General features: G+C 41.9%; 3 protein-coding genes and 1 long non-coding RNA gene across 21 annotated transcripts in view; 2 read left to right on the top strand and 2 right to left on the bottom strand.

The window, feature by feature from the left end:
* ANKRD6 (ankyrin repeat domain 6) overlaps positions 1-3,046 on the top strand; it is a 129,737-nt gene extending 126,691 nt beyond the window's left edge. For all 9 annotated transcript variants that reach the window (XM_045572955.1, XM_045572953.1, XM_036414127.2 and 6 more), the window contains one exon: positions 1,239-3,046. In XM_045572955.1, the coding sequence (XP_045428911.1) occupies positions 1,239-1,810 (572 nt within the window). In that variant the 3' untranslated portion in view covers positions 1,811-3,046. The remainder of the gene's footprint in view (positions 1-1,238) is intronic.
* Positions 3,047-4,396: 1,350 nt separating this feature from the next.
* Positions 4,397-9,500, bottom strand: LYRM2 (LYR motif containing 2). Its single transcript, XM_036414135.2, has 3 exons — positions 9,342-9,500; positions 8,533-8,673; positions 4,397-7,830 (listed from the first exon to the last, which is right to left on the bottom strand). Exons 1-3 carry the CDS (start codon positions 9,384-9,386, stop codon positions 7,750-7,752), a joined length of 267 nt encoding a protein of 88 aa, XP_036270028.1. The 5' UTR covers positions 9,387-9,500; the 3' UTR covers positions 4,397-7,749.
* Positions 6,206-21,793, top strand: LOC118705387. Of its 2 annotated transcripts, none has more exons than XR_006740029.1 (6): positions 6,206-6,511; positions 12,533-12,688; positions 14,525-14,633; positions 16,537-16,627; positions 20,404-20,437; positions 21,684-21,793. It is a non-coding gene; the product is annotated as an uncharacterized LOC118705387 (long non-coding RNA). The 2 variants fall into 2 exon arrangements; XR_004983672.2 differs by lacking the exon at positions 6,206-6,511 and adding an exon at positions 9,228-9,367.
* The window catches only part of MDN1 (midasin AAA ATPase 1), a 143,868-nt gene continuing 134,477 nt past the window's right edge, over positions 12,831-22,221 (bottom strand). For 7 of the 9 annotated variants that reach the window (XM_036414106.2, XM_036414103.2, XM_036414105.2 and 4 more), the window contains 8 exons: positions 21,667-21,756; positions 20,733-20,848; positions 19,968-20,142; positions 18,806-18,879; positions 18,590-18,704; positions 16,647-16,710; positions 14,951-15,093; positions 12,831-14,240 (listed from right to left, as the gene is read on the bottom strand). In XM_036414106.2, the coding sequence (XP_036269999.1) occupies positions 14,052-14,240; positions 14,951-15,093; positions 16,647-16,710; positions 18,590-18,704; positions 18,806-18,879; positions 19,968-20,142; positions 20,733-20,848; positions 21,667-21,756 (966 nt within the window). In that variant the 3' untranslated portion in view covers positions 12,831-14,051. The other 2 variants (XR_004983670.2, XM_036414107.2) reach the window with 2 other exon arrangements.

The following is a 22,221-nucleotide window of genomic DNA, read 5'->3' as shown; positions in this document are numbered from 1 at the left end:
AACTGGATGGCAGGGCAAACTGTAGGGGCCAGGACCAGGTGTTCTCACTGCTGTACACGCAGGTCCTGTGCAGAGGGAAGCACTCTGATCTAAGCGGCCAGCACACTGGAGTGAAGGAATAAAAGAATTGCTTTGATCATTGATAGCAAGTGCTTCAGGTACAGTGCCGACAGTGTAGAGGGGACCCCGTCCTGAGGGGTGATGAATGGACATCCGTCTCCTCAGCCGGTGCCTGTACCTCTTCTCCCCTCTTCTCCGGTGTGATTGGCCGTATATCTTTGTCCTACTCTATGAGACCTCATTGAGTGCACATCCTATATTGCAGCTGCCTCAGGTGCTAGGTAAGGGATGCTTCCAGCAAATCACCTCTTCAGTGATTACCCGCAGTGATAGCTTTGAGGACATTCCGAGACTTAGAAATTAGGCTTCCATGGGGGATTTTGGCATGTTAAGCGTCTTTTGTTACCACAGACCATCTCTGGGACTGTGGTTTTATCTTCTTTATGCTCGTGACAACGGCGAAAATCCTTGGCAAATTTTTCATGCGGGGGGTGGTGACGGAGCTTGGCGTGGAGCTCTGAGAAGGGGGGATAGGACCGCCTTTCTTCATTGGAGCTTCGCTCAAGGGTCCAGTACCTGGGGCTGAGGTGTGGGAACGGATATACATTCTCATGGGCAAATACCCAGGTATGTTTTGAGACACTTGGTGAGCTGTGCCATCCTTAGCCGTCAGGAAATGGTGCCCAGAGCCTTCCAGAGTAGGTTGAGACAGGCTAACGCCGTGGTTGGCAAACTGTGGCTTGCGAGCCACATGCGGCTCCTTGGCCCCTTGAGTGTGGCTCTTCCACAAAATACCACGGCCTGGGCAAGTCTATTTTGAAGAGGTGGCGTTAGAAGACGTTTAACTTTAAAAAATTTGGCTCTCAAAAGAAATTTCAATCGTCGTACTGTTGATATTTGGCTCTGTTGACTAAGGGGTCTGCCGACCACTGGGCTAAAAGGAAGGCCAGCACATTTTTGGCTTAGATGCCACCAGCATGGCTAACAGTAGCCCTGACAGCCTTGACAAGCCAGGTGGTGATCAGGAGCGAAGGGGCAGGAAGGGCAGAGCAGAAGCTGCTCGCTGGCTGGCGATGGGAAGGCTGGTGGTCTGCAGGGTTCTCGGGGCTCTCCAAGGCTGACCTACAGCCATGTGACTGTGACCTTTGCTCTGACTTGTGCTTTCCTTCCCAAACCAGCTGTGGATCCATCAGTGGTGACGGCAGGCCCAGTCGCAGCTTCTGACAGTTCCCCTCGGGTGGTCAGGCCCAAGGAGAAGGGACTCGGCTCCGCGGCTGCCCTCCGGCTCCAGCAGGAGCTGTCCTCCTCGGACTGCACGGGCTCCCGGCTGAGGAGCGTCAAGGTCCAGACCGCCTCGCTGCCCTTACAAGAGGCAGCCAGGTGTGCCCAGCAGGCCGGGCCCTGTGTCCACAGAGGCACCCAAACCAAGAAGTCTGGGAAAAGTGGGCAGACGAGGCACCGAGCCCAGCCGCCAGCACCCAGCGCCACCTGCGGGCAGCCACCGCCAGCCACAGGCAGCGAGCAGACTGCCGCTCACATCCGAGACGCCTCCCAAGCTCTGGAGATTACCCAGTACTTTTTTGAGGCTGTTGCTACCCAGATGGAGAAGTGGTATGAAAGGAAGATTGAAGAAGCACGAAGCCAAGCCAGTCAGAAAGCCCAGCAAGACAAGGCCACCCTGAAGGAACATATTAAAAGTTTAGAAGAGGAACTTGCTAAACTAAGGACGAAGGTGCAGAAGGAAAATTAGGGCCTGGGAAGTGGATCCACAAGAAAGCATCGCTGAGGATTTCTGGTGTAGCAGCTGCAGAGTAGCTGCACCCAAGTGTCAGAGTGCATGTAGCAGACTTGCCTTTAAAAAAAAACCACCGGGTTCTCAGTCAGTTCTCAGACACACACATTTCCTATGCCCTTTAGTTATGAAGACATGGACAATTAAACTGCAACCAGGGAAAGCTTGCTTAGGTTCAGGTTTCATCACAAATTTAAAACCTCAGCCCAGGTTCATCTGGAGTTCAAAAGCTCAGATTAAGCGAGCCACCCAGATGCTCAATGATGTGTAAGCCTAAACCCTAAAATTCAGGATGTACAAAATAATATAAATCAAAAGCAAGAAAAAAAAAAGTTAATCCCTTGTGGACTCCAATCAAGTCACCATTCATGTAAACACACCTGCTGTGCCTAGACAAGAGTGTCTTTCCGTAAGAGCTGTGACGGAGACGGGGAAACACCTCCCTAAAATGCAGAATTCTCAGAATGCTGACATTCTAACCAGCATAAATTCCAAATTTATCCAACAGAGTTTGAGGAGAAAGATTTTCATAATGTCACAAGATGCAGTATAACCTTAAAATGTTTTTAAAAGTCAGTGTTTAAAAAATGAGTCGTCAGATAATAGCACTGGGAATGTTTGTTAATAACGAACAGAGTTGAGAAAGATTCAAACCATTTGATCACAGTTTCTATATTTTCAGCCAAAATATAGAAATACTATATTTTCAGTTAACCCTTGTGATTTTAAAGCAGATTAATGGGGGGAGGGGTTGTGTGGAGTCACATAATAATTACCTGAAATTTTGATAATCTAGAGTACCTTTCTGGATTTGAGTTTATGCATCTGTATTTTATAAAGAAACAAGGCTATTTCTTGCAAGTATTTCATTTTTAATTGAGTTCTGTCATTCAAAAACCCTAAAAGCTTTCGCACTGCTTCGCAGTGACTGAGCTGAGTTAGACCCCAGCAGCCCAGCCTCCCGGAGCCCTGAGGGTTGGCTCTGCTCTATGGATAACCGGCACAGAACTGGCTCGGTGTGTTGCATCTTTCAACTTAATCACCTTCAGACAGCTTGTCCCTTGGAATGTGGGATTATATTCATCTCCTCAAAATTCCATGTATGCATAGAAACCTCCGTTCTATTTCTATAAACACAGGAACCGAGTAACTGTTGTCTGTAATTTTGAATAAAAGGTTGCTTATTGAGCCAAAGAGAAAAGAATGACTTTCTTGACATGGAAATACTCAGAAAAAAAACAAAGTATGTTTTCAGGCCCATTGTGGGGTTTTTGCCTTCCACACTCACTGTTGTTTTTCATAGTGACAGTATGGATATAAACATTCCTCATAAATGGAGACGAATGTCGGCATTACTGAACCTGGGTAGGGAATTAATGTGATGCTCTCAAGCTTGTTTTCATGCTCCTGAGCTTGTCTTGTTCCTCAGTAGCTGTGTAGTTAGTCTTCCCAGAGACCTCTGGATTGCTACTTGTGGAGGTACTTCTTTTCGTGTTCCTGGTGCAGAATCACAGCGCTGGTCAGATGGCGCGTTCAGACCATAGCATGCTCTGGTGGGAAATTTTCTGATTATGTCCCTCCTGCCCACCAGGAGCAGGCAGCTTCTTATTGTGAGCTGGATATTTCCATCCAAGACGCAGTTAGGGACGAGACGAGGGAGGAATGAGGAAGGTCGAAGGTACCTCATCTGCAGAGTACACAGATCTTGTTTCTCAAAGTGGGAAAACCTGTATAAGAGGCTGGGAGGTGGAGCAGGAGGTGGAGGTTGCCCAGGGATAGAGGGCAACCTCTCGAGACCAAAGCAGTGGCTTTGATGGCACCTGCGTTTGGTCTCTCTTGTTCCTTTTGGTCAGAAAACGCAGCTGTGGGTCCGATGTGGCTTTTCTTCTGTCTTTGTGCTATCTGCTCAAATGAGCAAATGCCACAATAGTACTTTTCCAAAGAAGCAGAACTATTAACTATTTATAGCTGGTCATGTAGGTCATGTTTCGAGCTGAGGCTGGAACTTTCAGTAGCTGTGGAGAAAGTGATGTAAAATGCATCAAAGTTATCACAGTATTGCAATGTTGTTTTTTGTTGTTGCTAGTGTGTTATTGCATTTGAGTACAGTAATATTAGAATGAATATCAGTTCTAATCTTACTTTTGACTTTGGGAGCCCAAAATAAAGGAAGTGAACTTTTCCTGTTATATCTTCTTTTTTTCAGTCAAGCATTGATACTTGAGAGGTATGTTGTCTTCTGTTAACATTTTTATCACCTTGAATTTGTGTTGCTTCCAGGCATTAGACTTGGTTCTCAACACTATGGATACGAGATTCCTTATTTAAAACATGAAAGGGTGAATATTTATTTTAGCCTACATTTTCATTTGTGTAGCTAACCGAATTTTATGGTTCCTGAAAGAGTGCCTTCACGCAACCACACTTCACCCTGTTTCCATAAAAGTATAGTTTAATACATTTGCTTTAGAGATCAGGTGAACTGCATGAAAAAAAAAAAAATTTTAAAAAGCCTGTTGTAATATGGAAAGATTTCTCAGTGCAAGCTTAAACAAATGTTTTATTTAAACTGTTGACCTTTTGGAAAATACTGAACAAAGAAGGATAACATTACTTGTCATTTTATGCAGACAAAGATAACATTTTTTTTAACTAACAAATTGTACCTAAAAGCTAAATATAATTAATCTTGTAATATAAAAGCCAATCAATTAAGACTTAAAAGACAAGTCAGTTTTAAAAAGCTAATGAACTTTTTAGAATATGTCTTATGAATAAGAAAAAGCATTAAAATGTATTTTGTTGTAACTTTAAAGGGAAATATGCTTTTTCTACATAGTAAGTCAAATATTATTATAAATGTGAATATATTAATTTAAATTAATTACACAGAAGCAAGATACAGTACAGCAAAGCACTTTTTTAATACAAAATGGGTAAAGAGATTCACTCTTCTCAGTAAACAATTAACTTAATTCTAGTATAATTTCTCAGCTGCCTGACTCAAGGAAGGAAGTAGCTCAGGGTAATTTCTAGTTTGGCACTGAGTGACAATTTGCTTTTTATTCTCTTTGGATCTTGTTCTTCATAACCCTAATTTTGTTTTCAAAGTTGATGTGAGCAGCTTCCTTTTGCTATTTTTTTTTTTTTTCTTTACAAGCATTTTCCTTCCTTCATCAAAGAGAATTAGGTAAGTATGGGTCTCAGCCTCTCAGCTCTCTGTCTTTGGCATGATACGTACCAGGAAATATTCTACTGTCCTCAAACTTTCAAGTTCTGTGTCTCTGCAGGCACCTTCAATAGCATTGCCAAGAGTTTATCATTTCCAACCTGACGGCACACTTAAAAGGGGGCAGTGACATCAGGGCAGTCAATATGCTAAATAAGAAATAGCCTTAGCCACTTCTCCTATGCTAGAAAGCTTTTGTATTAAAATTTTAAAGATTTATTCTTCAAATACATAAAATGAACATTCAAACTTCTTAAAATTACACTTTAGGAACAAGACTTGCACATTCAAACAGGAGTGTAGTTTACAGGGAACATACCCAGGAAGGTAACTTGTCTTTATCAGAATACTGATTAAGATGGTGAAAAAAACGTATTTCACCAGCAGTTCTGTTCTGGCCAACATCTTTCTTAATGACCATCATTTCATATGTGAGGAGAAATTGCTAAATAAGTCTTAGGCTAAACAACAGACTTGGCCTATTATTCAGAGGGAATATTCAAAGCATGTAAGTGAACTAATAAAATTAAACTGTTCTTTATAAATTGAAGTAAAAGCTTGTCAGTTATAATAATTGAAGTAAAAGCTTGTCAGTTATAATTTTAGCTTCTATAAGGTAAGAATTAAGTTTTGTGTCTTACCCATTTTAAAAACCAAACTACAGTTTGTTTTTTGTGAAGTCTCTGGTATTTGCATCTTACAAATTCAAACCACAGATGCTCTTATATTTTCCATATACACCACTGCTAGGAAGAACAGCAAGTCACTGACTTCCTCACATCTTAAAAGGATGGTTTTTAGCTTTGAGATTTTAGGTTTTCTAGAGACAGCCTATACTTGAGTATGTATGTCAGTCATGCTACTCAAAGAACATTTTTACCGAGTTCTCTGTTCAGAAACTGTTCACAAATGGCTTTTTCATCAGATGGCTTTGCAGTAAGTAGGTTGGCTAATGCACATCTTTATAAAATATAAAAATTGTCTCATTGCGGCATTTAGAAAGAGTAGATTACCCTGTGGCAAAGTATACAGGAATATTTTGTCTTAAGAGCCGAGGCTGTGGGACGTGGAGGTGGACCCTGGCTGTGGTCATGGACATGGGCCACCATCGGCCACCGTTTGTCATTCTGTGTAATCTTTTCTGTATCTTTCAGGTGCTGGTCAGATTCTTGGATTAATTTTTTAGATCTGTTCTGCAGATGAACAGAGGACTTCAGGCTGCGGGACTGCCAGTTCCAGCCTCTTGCCACAGACTCTCTTTGACTACATTAACTGTTATAGTACATTTGGTCTCTTTCAAAAGTGTTCCGAAGTCCACGGCTTTCTCTGATGTATTCTTTAAGCTCTGTTTTTTTCCTGACACTGGAGAACCTACGTCACTGAAGATCTTCCCTAATGATTTACTGTGCTACTTCAACATGGATGTTAAGGTAATTGCATTCGTTTCATCTTCTTTTGGTGTTCAAGGTGTTTCTCCTCTCCAACAAAGAGTAGATTCCCAGTGGTGGTCTTTTTCAATATTAAATCATGACACATCTGAAGAATATACCTCAACCGCTCTGAGGGATAATACGGGAGGGGTTTTCAATAAAGTTCCAGGTTATCTCCTGAGGTCAGTATACGCCCAATCCTACTTATCATACTGTTTTTCAAAACAGCTTATACAATGTTATAAGCCAGTTATATTTTAATTTTTAAAAAAACAGCTTTATTGAGGTATAATTCACATATAATACATATATACGTTTTAATGGATTTTAGTATATTCAGAGTTATGCAACTAAAACCTAACTTTATAATACTTACATCACCCCAAAAAAGAAACCCCATATCCAGTTACTCTCCATTACATCTAAAGCCCTAGCAACCACTGATCTACCTATCCCACACATTTCCTATAAACAGAATCCTACAACGTGATCTTTTGTGATTGGCCTCTTTTACTTAGTGTTTTCAAGGTTCATTTGTGTGTAGCACGTATCAGTACTTTACTCCTTTTTATTGCTGAATGTTTTATTGTATAGATAAACTACATTTTATTTACTCATTTATCAGTTGGTGGGCATTTGGATTATTTTTGGCCATTATGAAATAATGCTATGAACATTTGTGTACAATGTTTTGAGGACATGTGTTTTTAGTTCTGTTGGTTGTAAACCTAGGAGTAAACCTGCTGAATCAAGTTCAACCTTTTGAACAACTGACAGTCTGTTTTCTCAAAGTAGCTGCTCTATTTTATGTTCCCACCAGCAATATATGAGGGTGTAATTTCTCCACATCTCTCCCATTAGTTACTTCCCTTTTTGATTACAGCCATTCTAGTGCATGTGGTGGAAGTGTAGTATCTCATATGGTTTTGATTTGCATTTCCTTGATGAATAATGGTGATGAGTATCTTTTTTATGTGCTAATTGACCATTTCTTGTACTGGTTTTTGCTTCTTATAAAATCTGCTGACAAATCCAGAAACATTTTCAAAATGCAGGATATGTTTTTCAGTGCTAAGGCAATTGTTCTGATGCGGCTTTTCTTTGCCCTCTGTGACGTGTTCTGATATTTTGCTGGAGTGTTGTACACACAGTTTGACTTGACTTTGGGCTGCCTGTCGTTGAGCCTAAGCTCAAAAAACACATGGAGCCTTTGAAAATCTTTCAGGATAATGCTATAGTTAAGATTTTGCTAGAGCAAGTGTTCTTTCTAACTCCTTGAGCTGCATATTGCCTTGTGTAATCATCATCCGGATTGTAACCTGTAAGAGAAAGTGAGATCTGGTCACTGTTTTACCCGGTTAATCCAGGTGCAGCTGTATTATTCTGTTTGTTCAAGTTAAGAACCAGTGCTGAGAATTCAAATTGCTGCATATTAGGGAAGCCAAAATCTAACAGTCAGGAGTGCACGGTGAATGTCAGTCATACTTCCCAGACCTTCCTGCCATAATATTGACAATATTTTCCTTTGTGTGTGTTGGGGGTAAAGGAGTGTTAAGAGAAAAGTCTGGTGATGCTAGTGTAGAATGTAGATACTTACAGTAAAGATTGTAAAATTTTAAATAGTTAAGAAAGTGGAAAATCAGTAACATTAGAGCAGTGATCAAGATATCTCATCTCAGCCGAAACCGGTTTGGCTCAGTGGTAGAGCATCGGTCTGCGGACTGAAAGGTCCCAGGTTTGATTCCAGTCAAGGGCATGTACCTTGGTTGCGGGCACATCCCCGGTAGGGGGTGTGCAAGAGGCAGCTGGTCGATGTTTCTCTCTCATCGACGTTTCTAGCTCTCTATCCCTCTCTCCTCCTCTCTGTAAAAAATAAATAAAATATATATATATTAAAAAAAAAAAGGTTATCTCATCTCAGTGACTTTTATATTCCAAGATGTCTACCGAACGTTTTTTAAGATTCACCAAACAAGACAAAAAAGGGCTGGCAACTGTCATTACTATGATCTTGTTCTTACCTCCTCGGTGGCACTTTTGTTTCTTTTGAATTCTTCCCTGGCCCAGTCCTTCAGGTATTTGCGATCAGAATCGTTTGGAACTTGCCGAATGGCTTGCAAAATCCTTCTGTAGAGAAGGAGAACTTGCTGCCTTCTCAAGAACTGTGCAGGGGAGGAGAAATAGCCATTACAACCGCGCAATGTACAGCCCAGGGGGCTCCACTGTAGCAAAACAAACTGTAACCAGATCACTTCTCTTTGGCCCTTCATTTTGAAAAGACAAAGAGAAATCCTTCTATTTTTCTCTTAAGAAAACAAGTTTATTTGGGCTGTTTGCTCTGTCAACCATAAGAGCCCTTAAAATGGAGAGCTGAATATTGGGCAGAAAAACTGCAACCACAACAAAAGCACTTTTTCTAAATGCCCGCTGTTGTGAAAATCCCCCTGTAACCTCATCTGCTCTTTCCGCAGATCAATATCATTGGCAGAGCCTCAGGGCTCCAGATCAAGGGCCTGCCCAGTCTTCTCTGTCCTACAGGACTGGTTTCTGCCTACACGCCCCACACCAGCCCTCCCCAGGCCCCGCCCCCTCCCAGCTCTCCCCAGGCCCCGCCCCCTCCCAGCCCTCCCCAGGCCCCGCCCCTCCAGCCCTCCCCAGGCCCCGCCCCTCCAGCCCTCCCCAGGCCCCGCCCCCTCCCAGCCTGCCTGCGGGGGTCACCGGGCCCAGTTGCTCCCCAGACGCGCCCCGTAGGTTGGATGCAGGGAGAGACGGAGGACTGGGCTTAGACCTGGGGACGCTGTCCTAGAAGGCCCGTGAGAATAGCCGGTACCTGTTTCAGCGTTAGTGTCGCTGGAGGTAAGCGGGAAGTAGCCATGTCCTCCACACTGCGCGTTTGTTAGAGTCACAGTGCGCAGGAGCGGAAGTGGAGGGAGGGACGAGGGGGCGGGGCGAGTTCGGTTTCCTGGGAGACGCCTGTAGCTGGGCCATCAGCTTGCAGCCCGGGGAATCAGTTTGTTGTCTTAGCCCAGTGGTTGGCAAACTCCTTATCAACAGAGCCGAATATCAACAGTATAACGACGGAAATTTCTTTTGAGAGCCAATTTTTTTTTTTAAACTTCTTCTAACGCCACTTCTTCAAAATAGACTCGCCCAGGCTGTGGTATTTTGTGGAAGAGCCACACTCCAGGGGCCAAAGAGCCGCATGTGACTTGCGAGCCAGTTTGTCCACTAGGGTCTTAGCCTGAGTCTCATGGGTTCAATGGGATGGCAGTTTCTGACATGGACGGCTGAGAATGGAGTGAGTGGGAAGGCATTTAGCTCAGTTCCTGACACATGGTTTTGAGTTTCATTAAATGGAAGTTCAGTTTTTTAGAGGTGAGGGGGGAAATTATTCTGGTGTACTCCTTTTGAACTTTTTGAATGTGTACAATTGGGAATACTAGAAGCTTACATGTTAATTTACTTTAAAATTTGTGCCCTCTTCGTCTTTTTCTCATCCTGCCCTTTTTCATTGCAATCATTTTCCTGCCAGGTGGCAGTCTTCACGATCCTTAATTACCAGGCTTTCAATGGCTGCCCCATTGCAGCTTTAAGAACGCTGTATCCCTAATAACAAGGAAATGCACATCCTGTTTTCATCCCCTCATAATTATCTTGTCCTTCCAACACACACGTGTTTAGATTATAATACTATAAGGGGGTTAGTGAATCTTTGCTGTATTTATTTTCTAAATATGGTGTTCCAAATTAAAATACAACCAAACAGGATCTTTCAGTGATCTGTTTACTTGATGAACCTTTACAAATATGTTCAAGTACCTGTTGCCTCGCGTTTTTGGTGCTTCCTTTTCCAAATTGTGCTCTGGCTGCTAAACCTCCCATTGAAGTGAGATGATTAGCATCTCCCTCAGAGCCCTTGTGTGTGTAATGCACTGAGAACAGGGTGTGGCACATATAGGCACGCTAATGGTGAGGTTTTTTTTTTTTTTTAACATTACCAGGCTTACCCCATGACCACTTTTTCAAAATTTGTGTACTAATTAGCAATAGCAATTCATTGATTTCCCCCCCCCCCCCCTTTAATTAGTGAAGTTTGTCCAGCTGGCAGGAGGTCATGGTTTGATTCCTGGTCAGGGCACATGCCTGGATTGTGGGCTCCATCCCCAGTGCAGGAGCTGATAAATGATTCTCTCATCATTGATGTTTCTTTCTTTCCTCTCCCTTCCTCTCTGAAATCAATAAAAATACACTTAAATGTTAATGAAGTTAAATATCCCTGACCACTTTTATTTTTTTAAATATATATTTTATTGATTTTACAGAGAGGGAGAGAGCGAGCCAGAAATGTCCATGAGAGAGAAACACCGACCAGCTGCCTCTTGCACACCCCCTACCGGGGATGTGCCCGCAACCAACATACATGCCCCTGACCGGAATCGAACCTGGGACCTTTCAGTCTGCAGACCGACGCTCTACCATTGAGCCAAACCGGTCTCGGCTCCCTGACTACTTTTAGTTACATTTCTATTTTGAATTGTATGACTTTGGTCCATTAATGCTGATTAAAACTTTTTTTTATATATAATTAATTCGTTTAACTTAAATTATTGTTTAAAGGACTTTTATTTTAATTTTATGTGGGCTGACTTTTTTTTTTTAATTTTGGTTGTTTATGTAGCTTTAACTCTTTATACTATACAATAATGTGTATTTTTTGAGGCTTTTCAATTTTTAATTTTTTCATTGTTAATGTTTAAAATATTTACTCCAACTAGAATTTATTTTGATTCATGGCATGATGTGGATGTTAAGTTCTTTTTCAGCTGCTCAGCTATACTTTTGATACCATTTAATAGTTTATTCCTCTTCCTGGACTTTATGAGGCCTATATGGTAAATTCTCTTAGGATTTGAATAATCCAGGATTATTTCACCTGTGACTAGTTTTTAATTTTTTTGTGTTATCTATTATCTGGCAAGAAGACTCCCTTATAGTTTCTTGCCCAAATCTTAATCTTCTGTAGAAAACCTTTAGAAATATTTTGTATTTCTAGACCCCCACCCATGCATGAATTCATGCACTGGGCTTCTAGTAAATTAAAAAATGTGTGAGAACAGACATTTTTACCCCATTTTTTCTTCCCATCCAGACATTTGCTTGTTAGGCACTGGTAATGCTGACATGAGCTATGTTTGCTCCCTGTCCGCAGCCCCACACTTTGGGAAGACATGTAAGTCTAATACAGATGTCAAGGTTCATAATATGGGGGCTCATTCTTCCTGGAGGGTTTATCAGAGCCATGTGTTTGTCAGAAAGGAAAGTAGGTAAGAGAATTCCAGAAAAGAATGTGTGGAACAGGGCAGATTCTAGAATCCTTGTTGTTTGCTGTGATAGATGGAATAGTGTGGTAGGGATTCAGAGAGAGCAAGGCAGCAGAGTCAGGGCACCCTAATAATGCCCTCTTCACAGCGGAGACTTCTGGAGGAACTTTTGAAAGATCTCCTTGGATATTGTGAGTAGGATGAAGTGAAGTGATTACTACAGGATACTATTTAATACTCCTGGCTACAGTAAAAGAATTCCCGCTACAATGCCATCAGAGGAGTCAGATAAGATAAACACCTAGAAGTTAGAGCAGACAAGACTAGGGTTTGGATGAAGAAAGAAAAGGCAGATGTAAAGACTGAGTAGCACTAGTGTGTCCTCGGAACCTTCTAAGTGATGTGTGCTTTGTACTCTGGGCCAGGGTCTGCCTGTCCCCCTCCCCCAATCCCTGATAGGTCTCCTGTGACTGCTCCCATGCTTCCTAACCCTTTCCCCATCACAGCACAAGCTGAAAAGGGCACTCTTGGGTAGCTGCTTACTGGAATGCCTACTGTCCCAGACCCAACCAGCTGCTCCAGGGCTGAGGGAGTCACTATCCTAGCAAACCAGGTGCAGCACTCTGGTTTAGATGGTCCTATCAATTAAAGGTAGAGGGAGACTATTGCATCACTGTCATGTCGTTTTCTCCCCTACCAGATCCAATCCTACCCCATAAACGGCTTTGACATGAAATCTGAATGGAAGAGATGTGTCATTTTGGAACAGAATCTTTACGAGCCATTGTTTCCACCAACTCGCCATTTCTCCATCGCCACGAGGCCCGCAACTCACCCTCTGTGGACATGGAAACAAGTAAGAAATAAACGCGACTGTAGGAAAAGCCACTGATGTTGTGGGGTCATGCCAGTCTAAGGCAGTGACAGCTGACTGGTCCAGCAGATAAGACCATTCCCTTTGCACTTCTCTGTTGTGTTCCATTAAGAATGGTCACAAATTATATCACCACTGATATATTTTTTAATAGTTTTCAGAATATAAGCTGCATAGCTTTTTAGAATAAAAAATAAATGATATAACATCAGGTACATGCTTTGGGACTCTTGGTTAAACAAACAACAAGCAATCTGTGTCTTTGTTGACCACCTCAAAAAGAGTGGCAAACTTCACAGTGTAACTTGATAACAGACATGGAGATAGACAATTACATCATGGCATGTTGTCTACAAAACAACATTCTGACGGTCAGAACTTAAGTAGAACAGTTTCAAGTATTCAAGCACTGCTTTCTGGCCAAGTAAAAACCGTTGATGTATTTTGACTGGGGAAAAAAATAGATGTAGCTGCTTAGTTCTTCTGGATACAGCATATATTTTCCAGAATAAAACTGGCTCAGTCCAGCTTAAAAGCAGTGTAAGGAATGATTCTTCCCCTTAACTGATAAGAAAAGGAACTAACTAAATAAATTACTACAACAGCAGGGACTATGGCACTGAGAGAATGGAATACACAAGGGGATAATCATCTTCCCATCATTGCATAGTCTCCCGAAGCAGCAAATGTGAAGGACACTGAAAAGCCACTTCATTTTTACGCAGCCCCCGGATCAGCTCCCCTGGAGCCCAGGTGGCTTCATGAGCACACACACACCTTCCGAAGAGGAGGCGGTTCTTTTCACGGGAAGCACAGGAAGGAAGCACACTCGGCCTCTGAGGACTGCAGCTGTCTCAGCCACTTGACAGCTTTTGGGTCTACACTTATGGGTTGGCAAAGCCAAACCTTAGAGTGGGGTCAAAAGCACAGCTCCCGTCAGGCCTTTAGCCAAAGGACTGGCACAGCTCCGGGCTCCTGGCAGCAAGTCCTCAAGGCAGGTGTCCAGGGTCCCTTCGAGGGAAAGCAGACAGCTGGGCCCACGGTGTGGACGGGCTGGCCTCCTCTCAGGCCACAGCTTCCAAGATGGGCTGGCAGGGCAGTCTCTCAGGTACGAGACCAGATGCCTGCTGCTCCTTCGCTGCCCCACCTGTTATAAGAACAGTAGCCTAGGCCAAGCAAGGAACCCAAGTTTTCTCTGAAATCATGTCAAAATGTACATTGCAATACATTTTTATAAATCAGACCTAAGATAAAACTTAGAGCTGCCAATTCAGAAACTGTGTCCAGAAAGGAGCACCTGGGCAAGAAGTAGCTCTTGACCGTGGTTTAAAGCCTCAGCTTTGGTCTACAGGTGGTCAGAGGCTGTCACTAACTCAAACCACTGCCTGAGAGCGTCGCTGAGCGTCTCGGGGAGTGCGTTCACGTCGCGAAGAATTATGTAGAAGGGGAATGGGAACTCCTCCATGTAGGATCGGATTTCAGGCAGCTCTCCGGGTCCTTTAAATATTGGCACTTTAATGTCCAAGATAGAATCCTGCCAACAGAAGACATTTTGAAATAAATCAGTGTCCTTGGCTAGCTCTTCCAGGCTCTCTCTCACCATTTTTTAGGCCTCCCGCATGTAATTCCTGCCTGTGAGAGCAGCTTTCATTACTAAGTAAAACAAACTTTCAGGACTCCTTAAGGAGGAAAGTCTTTCTGAGCACCCCTTCTAGAATAGGCACTGAAAGGGGGATAAAAAAACCCAATTTCCCTGTGACGAGTGTGTTCCATTCTCAACTTGGGTTATTCACATTAGATCTTCAACTTGCTGTCTAGGCTTTAACCTGGCCTGCAGAGACCATGCTTCCCTGAAACAGAACTGGCTGTGGACTAACATCTTTCACTTGGCAACTGATCTTCCTGTTGGGAGGAGGGCACTGCAGAGGTATGAGTAACTATCAAAAGCTGGTATGGGTAATTAAGGGGTGCTCTCTGGAGTCAGCCAGAATGCTGCCTTTCCTACTCATCACCTTTCCTAATCAGTAATTCTGTCCTTCACTAAAGTGGGAATAATCCCCATCTCACTGGGTTATTGCAAAGTTAAATGAGAAAATTATAAACTCCTAGAGCAGGGCCTGACAGAACACTGTGTTAGGAATTCTGAGTGTGATGGTGCAACCCAGGCCATATTTCAGATAGAACAGGCTGAAGACCACCACCTCAACGTTATCCCCAGAAAAGTGGCTTTTCGTAGCCACTCACCCGGGAACTGGGATTATCCAACACCACAAAAATGACGAAGATGTTCGCATTCCGGGCAGCCTGGACTGCCGCCAGCACTCTGTCTTTGCCCTCGAGGAAGAGGCCGCGCCCATCAGAGACCACCAGGAGGAGCTGTGCAGTGTCTGTAGTAGAACACAACGAAATCCATCTTTAACAATAATTCAAAACTACCTAAAGTAAGACAAATCAGTATAGGCTTTCTCTGTATTATTGACATCAAATAGCTCTGGATCCGATACATTCTGGGCATAAGTAAAAGGGACCTCTATTTAGATGTTACTTCAGATGCCTGCGTCAGGGACGGCATACGTACAAAGCTTCTGGGAATAAAACAGTTTCCCAGTAGTGTTTCAGGGGATGTCACATTTAGATCAACTTCTCTGGAGAATCCTAATAAAAGGGTAATATGCAAATTGACCATCACCCCAACACACAAGATGACCAGCAGAGGAGGGCAGTTGGGGAAAGGACCAGGCCTGCAAGGGAGGATGTTGGGGGCAGGAAGTTAGGGGTGATCAGGCCAGCAGGGGAGTGATTAGGGTGTGATCAGGCTGGCAGAAGCAGTTAGGGGCAAGCAGGTGAGCGGTTAGGAGCCAGCAGTCCTGGATTGTGGGAGGAAAGTCAGGCATCCCTTGAGGGGTCCCAGATTGGAGACGTTGCAGGCTGGGCTGAGGGACACACCCCTCCCGTGCATAAATTTCATGCACCGGGCCTCTAATTAAAATATAAAAATGCAGTACTGAGGAGGATATTAGAAGAAAGTGTCTGTCAAAAACCTGGACCTGTCTCTCAAAAACATTTTTTAAAAAAATATATTTTATTGATTTTTTACAGAGAGGAAGGGAGAGAGATAGAGAGCTAGAAATGTCAATGAGAGAGAAACATCGACCAGCTGCCTCCTGCACACCCCTTACTGGGGATGTGCCCACAACCAATGTACATGCTCTTGACCGGAATCGAATCTGGGACCTTTCAGTCTGCAGACTGACGCTCTACCACTGAGCCAAACCGGTTTCGGCTGTCTCTAAAATTTTTGCTGATTTCTCTTATTTTTTTCCCTTTAAAAACTCGGGGGGGGGGGGGGGGGCATTAAAAAATAAATGGTGAATTAAAATGTTTAAAAATATTCAGTGTATAATGTTATCAGCTAAAGATTATAGTGTCTGAGGGTGGGCTGTCTTTCTCTGTCAAAGACCTTTACCAAGTCTTGAGATGTATGAAAAAGACTTGCTTCCAACAGTTCTTCATGATACTATCATAACAGAGATTTCTGTGAAGAACTAGATAAAGAACTGGTGTGTTTCAAGGCCCAAATCAATCATGGCTGGGTTAGCTGGTTTCTGAATTATGTCCTCCTCTGTATGAATATTCTATAATATTTTATAACTTGCTCTTTCATAACTCTCAATCCAATCTATCAAGTAAGTGTATACTAGTTCAGTAGTATCTAATTCCTTCATTTATTATAAGCCTCCTGGGTATGGGTTTAATAAAAATTTCTAAATAAAGGAGTAAAAAAATTCCAGAATGGCTAATACCTCTCCTGTTTCTTGGTTTCCCTGTAGAGCATCCACATTAAAAGATGGTGATGGGTGCAGCGAGATGGAGCAGGCAACTTGCAAATATAGATAACAGAAAACCATTTTGTCAACAAAGGTAAGGGAATGCAGCTCACCTGGACTGATATTCTGTGAGAGCTGCCGAGCGGCTGCAAACATGTTGGCTACCGACTCTAGAAACTGAAACAGACAATTAAACTCTCTTCCCATTCTACAGGCAACCTAATTATCCCTTCAGTCACCTGCAGTCCAGACCACTGCTTGGTATTCACCGTTGAAATATGGCATACACCCCACTAGTGTTCTACATGACACCTCAAAGGAAAAGAAATACTTTTACTAGAGGATAAGAAGTGAATTAACTTTCCAAACGAACAAAACAGCTGTCTTTAAACACAAAATGTCCACATCAGAATTACTGTCTCGTGCTGTTTTGAGAACCTGTCATCATGAGCAAGTCATGTGGCTTTATTTTACATCATTTCTTTTCTAAGTTAACCGGGGAGAGAGATTGGCCCTGACCCTGAAAAGGGAAATGGTTTATTTTTCAAAAATATCGGGTCTAGTAATAATTAATGTCGTTTTTAACATTCGTTTAAAATCTTGCTTGGCGTTGACTTGTATTGACATAACCTTTAAACACGTGGTATCTACAGAACGTGTGAAGTGCAATTAACAAGTTTTGCTTGAAAAAGTTTGTGTTTGGTTTGGTTTTTGTTGCAAAACTAGGGCTAGGAAGATGGCGGATGAAGAGCATATTAGGCACTGCATGCTTTACGAGTTCCAATTAGGAAGAAAAGCAAGTGAGGCTGCAAAAAACATCTGTAGTGCTCTTGGTCAAGATGCAGTTAGCGCCAGAAAATGCCAGCGTTGGTTTGAGAAATTTTTCGTTAGATGACAAGAGTGGTCGAGGCCGTGTGTCCAATTTTGATCAAGAAGCTCTTCAAGCTCTTTTGGTGCAAAATCCTCAAATTACCCAGCAAAAACAATTTCCAGTCAATTGCGTGCACTTGGCAAAGTCCAAAAGTTGGAAATGGGTTCCTCATGAGTTGACCGACAACAACCGTAATCAAAGAGTCACAATTTGCAGTTCGCTCCTCTCTCGTCAAAACCGTTTGCCGTTTTTAGAGCAAATTGAAAAATGGGTGCTGTATGTTAATTTGAAAAGGCGGCCTCAATGGTTGGACAAAAATGAGGCTCCGCAGCCCACGCCAAAACCTGACTTGCATGCGAAAAAAGTGATGTTGTGTGTTTGGTGGAATTTTAAAGGAATTCTTCATTATGAACTTTTACCATCTAACCAAACCATTACAAGTGCAGTGTATAGTGCCCAATTGGAAAGGTTAGCCCAAGCTTTAAGAGAAAAAGAACCCGCGCTGATTAATCGGAAGGGCGTAATTCTTCACCACGATAACGCACGACCGCATACTGCAAGAATCACTGCTGAAAAACTGCGCCAGTTGGAATGGGAAGTTCTCCCTCAACCTGCATATTCTCCTGATATTGCCCCTTCCGATTACCATTTGTTTCGTTCTTTGCAAAACTTTCTTCTTGGAAAAAAATTTAATAATGAAGAATGCCTCAAAAATGCATTGACCGAATTTTTTGCATCAAAATCACAAGAATTTTACAACAGAGGGATTAAAATGCTGCCTGAGCATTGGGCACAAGTAGTAGAAAACAACGGCAACTATATTGTTGATTAAATTTTGTTGTATTGTTTAAATAAATTCGATTTAAAAAAGTATTAGAAAACGACATTAATTATTACTAGGCCTAATATTCCAAACCTCTCAAAAAAAAATGAGGAAATAAGGAGCCAGAAAAATCAAAGATACAAAGTCAAAAATGACGTTTGAGAAACTGAGGAAAAAGAGGATACACCGTTAATGAGTGCCAGGAAGTTTCTATCCCAGCAGGACACAGGCTGGGGTTTACGACTGTTCTGTATTGTAAATTTTGCCTGTCCTTATTCCACACTGGGAGGAAGGAGTTCTAAAAATCATGCCTCCACTAAACGAGAATATCTGTGCAGAGACATTTGATGTCATAAGCATACCTGAGCAATCTTGGTTTTTTTTTGTTGGAATTTGCAGAGCCGTAGAATCTGGGACCCCGAGTGATCACTGAACTGTTCGTGGAATGGGTGTAATAGCTTTACGGACTCTCCAAAACTTGGGGGAAAAGCCAAATATAATGAAGATTATTTTTTGCCACGTGCACAAAATAACCATAGAAGACTAGTTTTCCCAATGTGATTAAAAGGCATTCTTACCTGCACACTGCAATCTGACCCACTTCCAGAAGGGTTAGAGCATTTCCAATCACAGCCAAAGACTCAAACGCAAGCTGTGAAATAGTTAAGGGTTTGAAGGAATCAGAATATCAATCTTTTTTTATACCAAGATTCTTAACAAAAGACTTTTTTTCTCTTTTTTTGTATAGCCCATTAATACGGCTATTTACAACCAACCCAGAAGCTTGGTGTCCTTGGACCCTGGCTAATACCACATATGCTGAAACCCATTACACTGGTAGAAAAGGTTTGCTCTAGACATCATTCCACAAAAGTGATCTTGAGATATTTGTTCCATAAATTTTAAAAACTTACTTTTATGGTGACATAGAAAGTAATAATAATAAAATAAAAAAACCCCACAATTTTAATTATGTATATATGACTGCATTAGTTTTAAATTTAAATTCATATATAAAGATGTTGATTACGATGATACATATGGCAACTAACATCTAAATACCTATCAAGTGCTACACATTAAACCAAGTATTGTACATCCATTCAATTTAGTTTTCCTAACAACTCTAACTCTGATGAACTGCCCAAAGTCACACAGTAGTAGAGTCACGTGGTAGTGGGGAGCTGAACCCAGGTTCAGAGGCTAAACTTTTCCAGCAGAGCCTACATGTACATTTTAGGTTGCTCGTTGGCTTGTGTTGTATAACAGCAAAAAACAACACTCTTCAGTGTGCATATTACTTTCTATATAATTAAGTAATTCTATTCAGGCTCCTAAGCCTTGTTGGTACTGATAGAACTCTAACCATAGATAATTTCAAACTTAATAGAAAGGTGTGATGAATACATTTTTAAAAAAAGATATGTTGTGCATGGTTTAAAGAATGGCAGTACACAACATTTTGTGGAAAATACACATTGTCAGATTTACTTATTCTGCAGTTAGACAATAGCATAGCATGGCTATAAAACAATTTTAAAAACATATAACAGTAAGGAGCCAAAATATTTGAGATATCTTGAAATTGTCCTTTTGAACTCTTTAAATTTTAGGTCTTCTTAAACATGGTATTTGCATTCTCAGGAAAGAAAGACAAACCTGGTGTTTCCTCTAGGTCATATCTAAAGCATTTGATGTCCCAGGGCACAGGGTTTGATTTAGTTAACTTCTCTTTCTTACCTGTTTGGTATGGTTGTCTACCATGCTAGAGGAGTCATCGATAGCCAAACAAATTTGATACTGGCGTTTACTGGGCTTGGTCCTTCGGAGCCAAATCTTGTCTTTTCGGAATTGGCTAGCAATGTATGGGATGACCTTCCGCATGTTCAATCGCTTCCCAGTTCGATAGTCTCCTCTATTAAATTTACCCAAATGGGACAAAGATTAAAAATTGCTCATCCTTTGAAAACTTTAAAAATACATTATCCCCAGTTATACAAAAAATAACCAGTGACCTGGCACAGTGAAGTGTTACTGCAATTGAGGTTTAAGGGCCAGGATCTCCTGATCAGCAACCAGAAAAACTGGCTATGTATGTGACAATAAAAATTAGATCCAAAAACATTAAGACTTTTTTTAAATTAAAAAAGTTTGCATTCTCTTTTCTGTTCTACAGCTATAATCTTGGACCCATCTTTGAAAAGATCTAGGTGAGTAACATGCAACAAGCGAATAACCCGACATACAGCAGCAATATAAGCAGCACACACAAAGGCTCAGCAATTTCCCATCAGTTACTCATGAATCAAAGGAACTGGGTTCGTGCCAAACTTCACTGAATCCTGTGGTAGACAACAGACTAGGGAACACTAAGCTGGAGCCTGTGCACCAGAAATGGCAATCCGAAGCCGTAAGTGGTTAAGTGCTGCGCTCAATGGAAAAGGCGATACTGCCATGTGGCACTATTTCAGGGCTGTTCAAGTGTACCCGAGGGAGACGACTTACTTCAGCTTGGCTGCCTGGGTGGGCTCTAGTATGAGACGAAGCTGTTCACACAGCTGCTGTGAAAGAGGTGCCGTTAAGATCAGGTAGCTGTGCCACATTTCAGCTGCAGCCTTTTCCTGTGACAACAGAAGAACATGTACATTACCTTCACAATGTCAGAGCTGACCAGTCATTACAACCAGGTGAAGCTTTGACACTAAGAAACACTTCAAAGTTTTTCTTAGCTGCTATCTAATTTACTTGATTAAAAATGTCTCCCTTCCCACAAAAACCACAATTCACAGTTCAAACTGTAAAATACTGAAATACATGACCAAATCAATGCCTTCCTCACATCACCTGCAGAGTATAACCTGTATCCTTCATGTGGAGAGGGAGCTGTGAATGGGTAATTTTGGTCTCAACAGATCCAGCCCCTTAATTGTGGGCTCTCAGGGTCATGTTTTAAAAGCAAAAGTGACACATTAAACAGTGTGCTTATTTCCTGGAAACAAAGCTCCATGTTTTATGTTTTGCCAACATGTGGTGGGGATGATGATGAGACATAAAATCAAATAAAATATGTATATATACAGTAAATTCAGAATGCAAAAAAATTAAAAGTGAAACTTCTGATTGATCTACACTTCCGTAATACACCACCTGCTAATGCTCCAGGTGGCCTGAGAATGATATAGTATCCCTTTGCCCCGTTTTCAACCATTGAAACAACCATTACAGAGTAAACAACAGAAGTTAAAAAAATTAATCACATCATTTCTGTTTTAAATTAAAGGTCTAGTGGCAAAGCAGGCAAGGGACAAACTTGAGAGCTTTAGGATTATAATTATACTCCATGTACTCAGTCCCTTTTATAAGGATTCTGGAGCTAAGGATCTATTAAGTTTCTGTATCTTAAAAGTCAAGATATTGTATGAAAAGGCCAGTGACTTACTTCTTCTGGGTTTCCAGGTTCATGTGGCTGCCACCTTTCCAGCTGTCTCTCCAGCTCCTGTCTTAGCTCATCAACATCTTTTAAAAAGGACTAAGAAGAAAAACCACAAATGAGAGGCAGCCCATGTTGGAATCACAAACTCAGTCAGGCTGCCTTCTTCTCTGCAGTATGAATCCAAGTGCAAACCTCTGAGACATAATACACAAGCAAATTTTTAATATCTTTTTATTGATTTCAGAGAGGAAGGGGGAGAGAGAGAAGAAACATCAATGATGAGAGAGAATCATTGATCGGCTGCCCCCCCCCCCCCCAATGGGGATCGAGCCTGCAACCTGGGCATGTGCCCTTGACTGCAAACGAACCCAGGACCCTTCAGTCCACAGGATGATGCTGTATCCACTAAGCCAAGCCAGCCAGGGCAACACACAAGCAAATTTAATGGCACAGTAAGGAGATACCAGACAACAATCCTTCTGCTTCCCATTTGTTGAGACAAGATGGATAAAGGAAATGTTAACTTTTATCAACTGAATCCAGCAAAACAAAACCAAATGC

Source organism: Pipistrellus kuhlii, unplaced genomic scaffold, assembly GCF_014108245.1.
Source record: "Pipistrellus kuhlii isolate mPipKuh1 unplaced genomic scaffold, mPipKuh1.p scaffold_m20_p_5, whole genome shotgun sequence".
NCBI lineage: Eukaryota > Metazoa > Chordata > Mammalia > Chiroptera > Vespertilionidae > Pipistrellus > Pipistrellus kuhlii.
The sequence above is the reverse complement of the archived record's forward strand: the minus strand, read 5'-3'. Positions and strand labels throughout refer to the sequence as shown.

Bases quoted from the DNA above. Each gene is read 5' to 3' on its own strand.
- LYRM2 (XM_036414135.2), bottom strand. From the start codon at position 9,386: ATGGCTACTTCCCGCTTACCTCCAGCGACACTAACGCTGAAACAG. The intron at 8,674-9,341 runs GTACCGGCTATT...TCCCCTGCACAG, and splicing joins CGACACTAACGCTGAAACAG to TTCTTGAGAAGGCAGCAAGT. The intron at 7,831-8,532 runs GTAAGAACAAGA...TTTCTCTTACAG, and splicing joins ACAAAAGTGCCACCGAGGAG to GTTACAATCCGGATGATGAT.